Source organism: Ostrinia nubilalis, chromosome 23 (genome assembly GCF_963855985.1).
Source record: "Ostrinia nubilalis chromosome 23, ilOstNubi1.1, whole genome shotgun sequence".
NCBI classification, from domain to species: domain Eukaryota; kingdom Metazoa; phylum Arthropoda; class Insecta; order Lepidoptera; family Crambidae; genus Ostrinia; species Ostrinia nubilalis.
The window spans coordinates 385209-397563 of record NC_087110.1 but is presented as its reverse complement, the minus strand read 5'-3'; the positions used below and the strand labels follow the sequence as shown (position 1 = coordinate 397563).

General features: G+C 36.9%; 2 protein-coding genes across 2 annotated transcripts in view; both read right to left on the bottom strand.

The window, feature by feature from the left end:
- The window catches only part of LOC135083429 (G protein-activated inward rectifier potassium channel 3-like), a 177634-nt gene that overhangs the window by 98548 nt on the left and 66731 nt on the right, over nt 1-12355 (bottom strand). The gene's annotated exons all lie outside the window — the stretch shown is intronic.
- Nucleotides 1-12355, bottom strand: part of LOC135083434 (NADPH oxidase 5) — a 91585-nt gene that overhangs the window by 28151 nt on the left and 51079 nt on the right. The window contains exons 3-6 of the mRNA XM_063978181.1: nt 4807-4901; nt 4234-4345; nt 3628-3725; nt 579-699 (exon numbers count right to left, since the gene is read on the bottom strand). Coding sequence (XP_063834251.1) covers nt 579-699; nt 3628-3725; nt 4234-4345; nt 4807-4901 — 426 coding nt within the window. The remainder of the gene's footprint in view (nt 1-578; nt 700-3627; nt 3726-4233; nt 4346-4806; nt 4902-12355) is intronic.

The following is a 12355-nucleotide window of genomic DNA, read 5'->3' as shown; positions in this document are numbered from 1 at the left end:
CCGGGGAACGCGGGTTCGGTCCCCGCCGCCGCTCGCGCTATTGTGGTGAGCTCACTCGTGATACAAGCATATTTAGCTTAGTACGAGGGGCTAACGGGACTATTAGTATTTTTTGTAATACCTAACAAATTACTAATAACCTTTAAAAAAAAAGCTGTAACTGCAAAAAGATGACGCTTTTTAATTTCATCAACATCATCATCAGGTCACTTAGTCTGCACTCCTTTCAGTTTACTCCTTTGTAGTTTACCAGAAACAAATGGAGGATTTACTGGAAGTGATGTGGTCAGACGGATTGGGGAGGCCTGATATTCGCTTATTGCCTCTAGGCGCCTCTTACGACATCCACGAAAAGAGCGGGGGTAGTGCTATTCTACTCTGCTGTATCACATTGGCTTTATCAGTTAACAAAATGTAATCATTAAACCTGCAAAAAATGAATGCATGCATGAACATGAAGTAACTAACTAAATAAAGTGGTTGGATGGTAATAACAGATACTTATGTAGATACAGCACGTTAGTCAAAACTCAACAGAGTAGGTACTGAAATAAGTATCATTGATTTATGAAACTTACATTTTTGGACACCAATATCTTCCTGAACTGGTCTCTGGTGATCTCCTTCTCTTCACCAACGGTCTCCTTGAAGAGTTGTTCCAGTCTGTCGACGCTGTGTTTGTCGAAGCCCGCCCGCGGCCTGCAAGAAGAGTGGTATGTATGTTTTTATCAAATCGAGAACCCGAAACCCAGTACGGGACTATTCCCACCTCTCGTTTCCATCGCTGCAACTCCTGTGTAGCCTGGATCTACAGCTTGACCCCCAATAAAACTCAACCAGTGAAGGTCAAGTTTGTCTCGGGGGAAAATTAAACTGTTACATTGGATCCGCAACGAAATCTTTAGCTAAAGGATATTACAATAATTATTACCTTCTGTAAATAAAATGGCACTTAACTCAAAACAATTATCTATAATACAAAAATTAATCGCAATAGATGTGTTGGTAAGCGCATAACTCAACCAGGCCTGGACCAATTTTACCAATTATTTTTTTAAATATTCGTTGAAGTCCAAGGATTATGGCGAGAAAAATTCGAATAATTTTCATTAGAAGCCGCTGGCGGAAAGCTAGTATATTATATTTATGGATAGTCTGCTAGTAATAGACAGGAAATATCACCGGAATGCAAAGGTATAGGTAGTATTTCACGTTTAAGCGATACAAACAGGTAAAGATGTCATATTTCTGGTTAAACAAGAAGGCGCCAATCTGTTCAACATACCAGACATCAATAAATACCTGTAGCTTGCATAAATCTGCATTTGTTGAATAAAATTACAACGTTGTCCTTATCTAAGAGATTCTCCAACGAATGCTCTTCGATTCACCGATAAAAGTCGCAAAAAATCGCAAACATCCAGTCATCTAAATGCTAATAGACTCTCCCATTTTAAAGTAACACGACACGACGTCGTATATAAAGGCGACTGTACACAAAGAAACGCTAAATAATATCATTTTTAATCCTCAAAATATACAAAATAATTGCTATAGATTCAGAATTGAAACAGAATCGACATAATCCTTGGTAGTTGCCTGAAGAAGATAACCTATTTTAAAATGAAATAATAAATCCTACTACTGACTTTAAAAGTAGTTCTTGTTTATATGTAATTTGTTGGTTACCTTTTTTTTTCGGGGAAAAAATGCATTGAATTGCATACCTATTCTGCGGGGACAGGGTAGGTATGTGGGGCTCACCATTTCACCAAGTCAGAAGGACAAAGGCATACCCACTAAAAAGACCCCGGTGCTCCGTCATTCGCCTTAAATAAATAAATAAAAAATGTATTTAAGTGGGTAGGAACTGTGGGATTCCGGACAAAGCCTTCACTACCACAATCCCTACAGGCCCCCCAGGACGGGGGAATTGTTACCTTTTTTTTTTTTTTTTCCGGGGAAAAAATGCATTGAATTGCATACCTATCCTGCGGGGACAGGGTAGGTTATGTGGGGCTCACCAAGTCAGAAGGACAAAGGCATACCCACTAAAAAGACCCCGGTGCTCCGTCATTCGCCTTAAGTGGGAAGGAACTGTGGGATGGGAATTGTTACCTACGCCAACCATCAAAAAACTGCCGAAGGCTGTTACAATACTCGTAAACTCAAAACTTGTCTCGAAAGTCCACTCCTCGAATGTACGAGAAATACAGTACGAGAGGAATGGCGACGGATTGTTAAGCTTGCTACTACGAGTACACCAGCTGTGACAACCACGATGATTAATATGATGATGACGATGATGATACATTATTCTAAAAGATCGTATTATTATTTGTACAGTGTGTCAACTGCCTTAAGTGCGCATTCTGCATTCTGCTTTGCATAAGGCTCGGGCGAGTCCAGTCCACATGCTAGAATGTAAATTTGCGGGCACCTCGCGTGCGAGATGTTTTTGCTGAGCTTTGATATGGGAAGGGGAGAAAAGTCAGGCCAATTCTTGTGGTCACTAACGAACTTCAGATAACATAACTTTTTCTGCAAGTTGGTGCTTTTTATTTGGCAATAATTACTACTAGATTCAGTGAATCCTCAAGAAGACTTCGATATGGAACACATTTTTCAATCAGACCTAAACGGACAGCCTAATAAATCCTTCTAAAACTCTGCAGTAACCACTATACGGTAGGTGTACTAACCAGTACACCTCCCTGCTTATATTGCAATTTCATGACGTATGAAATTAGGGTTTCACCATAATATTCCAGTAATTAATGGAAATTAAACCCAAGCATCTTCGAATTATAAAAACAATCTTAAGTTATTATTATTATTTACTAGCTGATCTATTCACCCTATGCCTATATGTCTAACTTGTTAGGGCGCGTGCCGTGCGGAATATTCCGAGTTTCTTCTTCCACGATAAATGCGCGCGCGTCGCTTGGTTTTTATCTTCATTTGACGTCATATCCTTTTATGGATGGTACGGAATATCTTTAGATCGATCCTAAGATCTAACTTGTTATCTACAAGCATACTAACCGGTTTCTTTGTTTATTGTTTTAAGAGGAAATCTTTGCAACTTGTTTTGATTTTAAATGTTTAGTTTCCAAGTCTAGGATTAACTTAACTCTAGCTCATCTAGATTTCCTTTAAAATAACGCATGAAGATTGGTGGTATCAACTACATTTGTAACCAATGTCTACAAAAAGTACATCTATACTAATATTATAAAGAGGAAAGATTTGTACCTATTTTTGTATGTTTGTAATGAATAGGCTCAAAAACCACTGAACGGATTTTGATGAAACTTTACAGTATTATTGTTCATAATCCAGAATAACATATAGGCTATAATTTATGACGATCTGTGACAAACGACATTTCACGCGTGCGAAGCCGCGGGCGGAAAGGTAGTCATTCATAATGAAGTAATTTCTCTTGATTGAAAACAAACTTTAGATTAAGATAATCATCATCATTTCAGCCACAGGATGTGGCTCATAGGCCAGGCAAACATAGGCCTTCCGCAATCATAATTGATTTAATCTGTCATTAAAGATAATGCTAATGCAATTCTACAAATAATAATATAGAGGCATGTAAAAGATTCTGAACGATACCTGCTGCTGGAGACTCCTGACAGGAACTCCATGACCTCATCAGCGGTGGCGTAGCCGTCACCATCCGTATCTAGCACGCGGAAGAGTTTGTTCGTCACCTGGAATGGAACAGACACTGACATGAATGAAGAAAAAAGAAGTAATGGGCCATAGAAATAATTATTAGAAGTCGTTTTTTCATAAATTGCATGACAAGAGTGCATGGACTTTAATTTGTGAGTTGTATTTTCTCGTAATATTTATGAGGCTGACAAAAATGATTGAGTTTCTTACTTCGTCTCAGCATCAGCCGATGTGTTGTCTGGAAGTGGAGGAAAGACAAGCTATTTTTGGGACGTGTACTTGTCCAAGTGCCGCGGCTATGGTTAATTGAAGATGGTTGCAGGAACACGACCCTCTCCAATTTACCAGTGGCAAGAAGAGGAAATCATTGGGGGAGGCCTATGTTCAGCAGTGGACGTCCTGTGGCTGAAATGATGAAGATTGTGATGATGATGATAATGATGATATGATGACGACGATGATGATTATAATGATGATGATGAAGAAGAGGATTTGGTCTACACTCCTCATGATGGCTAGACATGATGATGATGATGTACTCACCACTTTGTTCTGCAGAATCTGTCTGAAGGCATGCGGCGTGAGCTCGCCGCTGCCCACCAGGACGTATGCCACACTCTCCACCTGCTCGATGAAATCCAGCTGCTTCTCCTCCCTGGAACAGAACAAAATATAATTACTTTAGTATTGAGTGGACTGGTTGAGGAAGTAGGTAGGCGTCCCACTCGGTGGACCGAGGATCTAGTGATGGTCGCGGGAAGCATGAAGTGTGCAGCGCAGGATATTGGTCTTTGTCCAGCCATGTCTTCGTTGAAACAGTCTCGTAATAGCCGCAACGTAGATAAGTAGCCCGAGAAAGATTCTTTTTAATACGCGCATCAAAAACTGACAACTACAAGAAGCACGTGGAAGGCAGTATGTATTACTCGTATCTTGATGAAAAATTTTGATGACTTGGTATGAGATTGAACTTTGAAGAAGAACATTTAGTAAGTACTTTGTACTAACTGCGCTACCTACTGTAAACTAAAATGCTCGACAATGGCGGCGTTCAATGACAACGCAAAAAGGTCCTTAAAATATTTGAAAACAGATTCAAAAACAGGTCTTACTCACGTGAGTCTTCCTTTCAAATACTCAATCCAGTCTTGCTGCACCAGGTAGTCCTTCTTCTCGGTGTCGAAAAGCCGAAATATCCTATCCAATAGATCCTGCAACAAAACAGTTGTTAAATTCACAAAATTTTGCGAGCACGGCCCTTCTCGAATTTTCGTTTCGACAAACTGGCTAACGAGGGTAGAAGCGAGTAATTCGAAATTTAATTTTTTTGAGTAGTTCGCGGCTTGGGTCCGAGTGCATTCAGCCGGAACGTTGGAATAAAACGTAAAGTTACAATACATGGGTTGTTAAGTTACTAATAATAATGGCCATATAGTATTTTTAATGCATGGAAAATGAAATGAAATGGCATGCAGTCGAACTGCAAAGTAAAATTATTATTTTTGGGTTTTGCTGTGTTTGAAAATTATTATTTTTTTGCTGTTGCGAACACTTAAATTTAATTTAAATGGAAATCAAACTAAATGGATGGTGATAAAATAGGAAATGGACATTAATTAGACAAGCTATGTTTAACAAACCTTAATAAAGATTAAATTACAATGTAACATTTATTCCCATAAAATACCTATTACGTAAGTATTAAACAAACGACAGACACGCCGAAAGAAAAAAAAAATGTAATGTCAAGGATTTGATTAGGTATGTGAATAAAATAATTATAGCAACTAAAGATGGAATGTAGCCGCTTAAATCTAAGTAGTTAAATGTTGCATTCATCACGTTTCCTTATTTTGTTATGAGGTACCAAACAAATTGCTTGATGTTATTTTACTTGCCAATTTATTGTCATTTTAGGTTGACCTTTTAATCTATGATGATTTGATTTCTGTGCATCAGTTTATAATGCCATTTAAATGACCAAATTGTTGTAGGATGACTCAATAGAAAAGATCGGTCAAGTGCGAATCAGATGTATTATAATATTCCAAGAATTGATACCTAACAATTAAAAGCAAAAAATAAGTACATTATGATTTATGATTTTTGCTTGTAAAAGGCAAAAGTGTAATTATTTTATGTATGAAAAGATTTATTTAAAAAAAAATCAAACTGTTATTAATTTTATATGGTAATTTTGAGTTACACAGTCATCACTTTCCTTTTCAAAGCGATCACTGCGTAATCTCCATCACTATTTGCGTCGCTATCGCGCCGAATCTGTCGCCGCCGCCCACGAGCTGTCAAACTAACGTCACATTGACAGCTGACAGGTGTCGCGGCGACAGCGGGCGATCTGATTATTTTAGCCAGTGGTTTTGTGATTAATTGAAAAGTTAATTGAAAGAATCATCGAATGATACTCAACACTGTTGAACTGTATTCAACAGTTAAAGTTTCGCATCTAAACACATCGTATTGGTTTTTATTTTGAGTAGGGTGTAAGTTTTATTAATCTAAGGGTGTAAGCATAAAAGTAAAAATGGTTCTATCCAAGATTTCAAATTATATTTTAGTCATTGGTGAAACATAAGTTAACGTCTTTTACTTTGTATTTTGAGATCTACTTACATAGTAGATCCAAACCAAAACTCATTATTATAGTATGCCTCATTATATGTATTTTGCTAATTATCCAACTTGTGCTTTTTGAGGATGCGTGTAATTTTAAAGTATGAAATTGCCGATTTTTTCTTCGATATTCATTAGTATAATATTTTTGTGTACTCACTCGTTAAATGCACAAAATCCGAATAAAATGTTGGCACAATAAATAGTACCTAAATAATACGTAGGTATTTTGATAAAAATAATAAATCACATTAATACTAAAAATACGAGTAGCTCCAATTTTCCTATGAGGATAACTTTTGTTTTTCGCATCCAAACTAAATTTGTTTATAACAAAATATACATATTTAGGTATAATAATTATTTTATCGAATTATACGAGTAGGTACGTAAAATAGGCATTATTTTTTAAATTCAATACACACCACAAAATTAAACAAGATACCTACTTAGTAACACTATTTCTCAAAACACACAACGGGTATGCACTACCTAACTGCCTACCTATAAGCAAAATCAAATCAAATCAGTTTATTTGCGTGAAAAGCATCACTCCTTATCACTATCACTTGAATTCTGTATCAAACATGTAATGTAATAATATTAAAATAATATACGTAAATTATGATGTCACAAAACACTGACCCAATGACTTTATGAACCAAATAGTATGACCTACATTTTGTTAATTGATATTTTTATCGTGATGACTAATACATTTTTAGATTGATTAACTATTTTAAGAATTTTAACGGTTAGGAGGCGTGGAAATTACGTAGGGGTGACGAATCGTCACTGACGATACATCATTTAAACACTTTGCAGTTTTGATACGTGCTATGCTGTTTTATAACAAAAATATGTGTCAGATTATTTTGATTAAAAGTGCTTTTTAAAAGGCTATTTGCATAACTTAATGAGTTTTCTAACCACTTGCTTATTTTTCAAATAATTTTCCTAAATAATTTGTTTCCCTTAAATCACTAAAGTAAAATCAATCTACAACGTATGCAAAAAGTTGATTGTAATAACAATAATTTCCTAAATACACAGACAAGTAAAACCGCAAGCAAAACTAATAATGTTGTTACCTCAGGGACACACGGTTTGATCGCGCCGCGAGCATTCGAAGTTTAATGTGTGTTATTAGAGTAATTGCTATTAAATGTAAAACGTATATGCCCTGGGGCTAGCGGGACACATAGAGTAGATACACACTGCTCGTAAGATTGGAAAGCAGCGGTACTTTAAACCTGTGTTAGCAGAAAAATGCATTCTACACTATAGACAACAATGGAAATAAAAAAGAAAATAAGAATTGTTTCGTTAGTATTTGTAGATAAGATGGTTTAAGCAAAAAAATTAAAAATAATGTATTTTTTTTATATTGTAATATTTTCAGCCTTCATAACGTGTTTCAAAAATGCCTCCTTGCCATCATTAGTGTTCTTGTGAACATAAATGAAATAAGAAATTCGCCAAACGCTTCGACCGTATTTTCAAACGTATACATTTGTTATTTATAATCTAAAGAGAGGGCGTGAGAATCAAGTGAATATAAATTACGAGCCAGTGTAACCTCTCATATATTACTGGCCGGATATTGGCCTACTTCCAGTACTCAGGTCACTCGGATAATAAACGTTAAACTTGATGTATTAGGTTATTATGATCGGGTACATTTGACACTAGATGCAGACAAAATATTCAAGATCTCTGAAGTATAATATCTATAACACTACTTATAATTCGGGCCTTTTCAAGGCGAGAGTGAATAGCCACTTACAGGGCAGATATGTACCATCCTAGACTGCATCTCACCAGGTGCGATTGCGGTCAAATACCTGCCTTGTTATGTATAAAAAAAAAACTTCCTCCATCATGTAGGGATAACAACTAAGGCTGAGTTTTAACGGTCAAACTATGACGATAACCGGTGCTTTTTGTATGGAGTTTGACAGATTTTTGACGTTTGTCAAAGTTAAAGTAAGATGGTACAACCCAGCCTAAGAGTGCCACGCTGATGTGACTATATGAGCCACCTTACGTAGGTATAACCATAGCATAGATGTTTAAAAAATCCAGTTTAAAAATGCGTTTATATAACAAGCTAATTGATTCCACTAAAGTGCACTGCTTTTTAACTACATATTAATACGTATGAATTTATTTCGTGAAAAGGAAGTCATTGACAGACAGAAGTCAGAACACATTAATTATTATAATTGCTACAAGCGAGGATTGTGCTAGCACAGGATGTAGGGGTCATAATATCTGACGGGTTATGTCATACAAAATAATAAATAATGGTTTATAAACAGATTAAAATACTCGTAAGTATGTATCAGTTTGGGTATCAATTTCAAGCGTCATCATCAATTAACCGCGAGCGAAATTTTATAATCCTGGTAAAGATTATTTTACGTATGGTTCCGACAGAATAGAATAATGCCCGTTTTCACCCCTACTCTTTATAGGGTTGATTTTTCAATCGTCAGATATCTTATAACTGAAAATTAAACTAGTCATTTGACATACCTATTTCCCATGCTGAAACTGTCAATGTGCTAAACTTAATTATTCAGATAAAAGTTATCCGACGGCAGAAAAATCAGCCCTAAATATAGTAAGCAGCGACTAAGGGACAAATATACGAACATCAACCTTCCCAACCCATCTGGTCAGCCTGGGGAGTGTAAGTCAAATGCTCTAGTAAATAACAAAATAAAAATAAAATAAAAGCACAAACGATGCTTGCTTAAGTGAAGCAGCAAATCGAACGCACAGCGTTGATAATAGAGCTCTGTGACGACCCTTTGCGTCCACGCGCACTGTGAGACCTCATAGCAATGTTTGTGAATACGGGCGTTAGTTTAGTGAGGGTTGTGCTCCTGCAGTGGCACTGGTGGTATGACTTGATGATGTCGATCAAAATAAAGCTGCCTATGTGATATAATTAACTTTTAAAAAAAATAAAACCGACTTCAAATGCGTGAACACAAAAAAAAACTAAAAATTAAAAATATTGCGTATAAAAAAGTTCATCCCCAATTTTCCACCCTTGGGGGTGAAATATTTTCTTCAAATTCGCATGAAACCACCCTTTTGATAATACCTATGCAACAAAAAAAAAAAAAATAATCGTTCAAATTGATTTATAATCGGCGGAGATATTGCGTATAAAAAAGTTCATCCCCAATTTTCCACCCTTGGGGGTTGTTTTTTCTATTATTAAATTTAAATGGGACCACCCTTGAGGTATTACCTATACGCCGAAAAAAGATTTGTTCAAATCGGTTCATAATTGGCGGAGTTATCGCGTAAAAAACATAGAAAAAAAAACATACGGGTCGAATTGAGAACCTCCTCCTTTTTTGAAGTCGGTTGAAAATAAGGCCGATATGATTTATCTGTTCATTGAGAAACGCCATAAAGTTGTGACGTTAAAGCTGCGCACACGCACGCCCGCGGCGCTTGCGCAAGCTTTGACACTCGTGATCCGATGATTAGCTGCGATCTGAGTTTGTTTCAGGGGCGGCACACTTGCGACAAAGTCTTTAAGTGTCATGGCTGTAGGCAATGTTATCCAAATTCTTTGTTAGTGTTTATTAGTGTAAGATGTCATAATCTTTTGACATTTTTATAAAAAAAAATGTCGTACATTTTTCTAAAAAAAAACCTCATACGTTGCTGTAAATAATGATTTAGAACAGATGTAGAGTTTGTTGTTCTAAACAATCACGAAATCGAATGTGTTATAAATGTTAAGTCATGCCTTTAAAAGTTATGGCACTGAAAGTTACTATAATTTTTTACCGCGTTTTCTTTCTTCTGACTTCAGAAAGTGACTGTTGTGGGCTATTGTATGAATTATTTTAATTTTATTTTTCTTTATTGGAAAAATATACTGCATAATCTAACAGGTAGATTTAACTATAGGTATATGTTTCAATTAAGCTCTATGTAGACCGCGTCTAAAGACATTTTGCGAAAAAATCGCAAGTGTGCTGGCGTATCAAAACAATTGCCACACTCTCGATTTAGGTTTTTGCGATTGTCGTGAGGCCGCATCGAGCTGCGCCCGCGACCTCGCGACACGTTGTGTGAACGGATGTACGTTTCATTGACGAAAATTGGTCACGTCACTTTTTGCGTTTTCGATTAATGATAACCACACCTTCGCCATTTTTTGTTCGTAGTCGTTAATTTATGGTAATTTAAAAGATAGAGCTTTTTAGATATTACGATTTTCCTATCTTTTACTCATTATGGGATTCCTATGACAACCAAACCGGCAGCAAAAAAAATTGCTTACAAAAAGCGATTTTTAGTTTGTTTGCCCCATTAAACCCATTGATTTCCGACGAACGAACCCTTATGCCCGTTTTCACCATCAATCCCTAATTTTTAGTGACCCCTATGGTAATACTTAACCTGTTAATTAGGGATTGATGGTGAAAACGGTACAGTTCCAAACAAACCAAAGCTTGTTTTAAGCTGTCAGGTGAGGAGATACAAGTCAAGAGCTTCTTCATCTACTACATAAAAATAAGTCGGGTTTTCCTCCCTGACGCTATAACTCCAGAACGCACGAACCGATTTCCACGGTTTTGCATTCGTTGGAAAGGTCTCGGGCTCCGTGAGGTTTATAGCAAAGAAAATTCGGGAAAAGGGGGTAAAACGGGATCCACGCGTACGAAGTCGCGGGCGGCCGCTAGTTGTGGATAAAAAAAACTTTGATGGGTGGTGCATGGACAACGGTTACAAACTTAAATGCTTTTTACTGTAACGTCTTCCAGTAAATCTGAACAAGTCAATCGGCCATTTCCATGGCCTTAATTACTAATTAAAGCTAGACGACCCCCCGCGACTTTCCTGATAATTATCGCCTTTACAAGGCAAATAGGGCGGGAAAACTGCGCCGGCGCGGGCAGACATTATGTGGCTGCTAATGATGACCATAAACGATTAGAAATGCGAGAAACATAGACCGTTTTTTGTTGGATGGCATTTTGGTGCAGCTTAAAAGCCGCTATAATTTCTTCTCGCTACATTTTCGCGAGGTGGACCGATGATCTAGTGAAGATCGAGGGAAGTACCTGGATGCGGGAGGCGCAGGATTGGTCATTATGGAAATCCTTAGGGGAGGCCTTTGTCCAGCAGTGGACGTCATTTGGCTGAAACGAACGAACTTTTTCGCATTTGGGCCTAATGTTTAGTAGATTGAGCTCTAGATTCGATTCCCGAGTGGGAATTCTTCGTTTTTAAAGTCAATCGAATTCCTCGCTGTGACGTAAGTCTCTCTCAAGAAGGGAACACAAGTTTTTGCTTTGAAAAAGTTGAAGGGGTGAAATAGGGGATGATGATGATATGAGGGAGAAATCATGTTTGAAACTAAAGTAATTGTAAAAAATAAATTATTTTTGATTGCAAGATGTACGAAAAAGCCTCATTTTTCTGTGACACACCAAAATTCATGCGGAGAGCAACAGGAAATAACTTTAAAAAAAAAACCGACTTCAAATGCGTGAACACAAAAAAAACTAAAAATTAAAAATATTGCGTATAAAAAAGTTCATCCCCAATTTTCCACCCTTGGGGGTGAACTGTTTTCTTCAAATTCGCATGAAACCACCCTTTTGATAATACCTATTCAACAAAAAAATAATCGTTCAAATTGATTTATAATCGGCGGAGATATTGCGTATAAAAAAGTTCATCCCCAATTTTCCACCCTTGGGGGTTGTTTTTTTTATTATTAAATTTAAATGGGACCACCCTTGAGGTATTACCTATACGCCGAAAAAAGATTTGTTCAGATCGGTTCATAATTGGCGGAGTTATCGCGTAACAAACATAGAAATAAAAAAAAAACATACGGGTCGAATTGAGAACCTCCTCCTTTTTTGAAGTCGGTTGAAAATTAACCACACCAAATAAATTCAATAGTTCTGTGCAAGCTCACCAACTGCCAATTTATCGGAGCATTACGATCATATGGCAAAATATTTATATGACTGAATTACACGGTGAC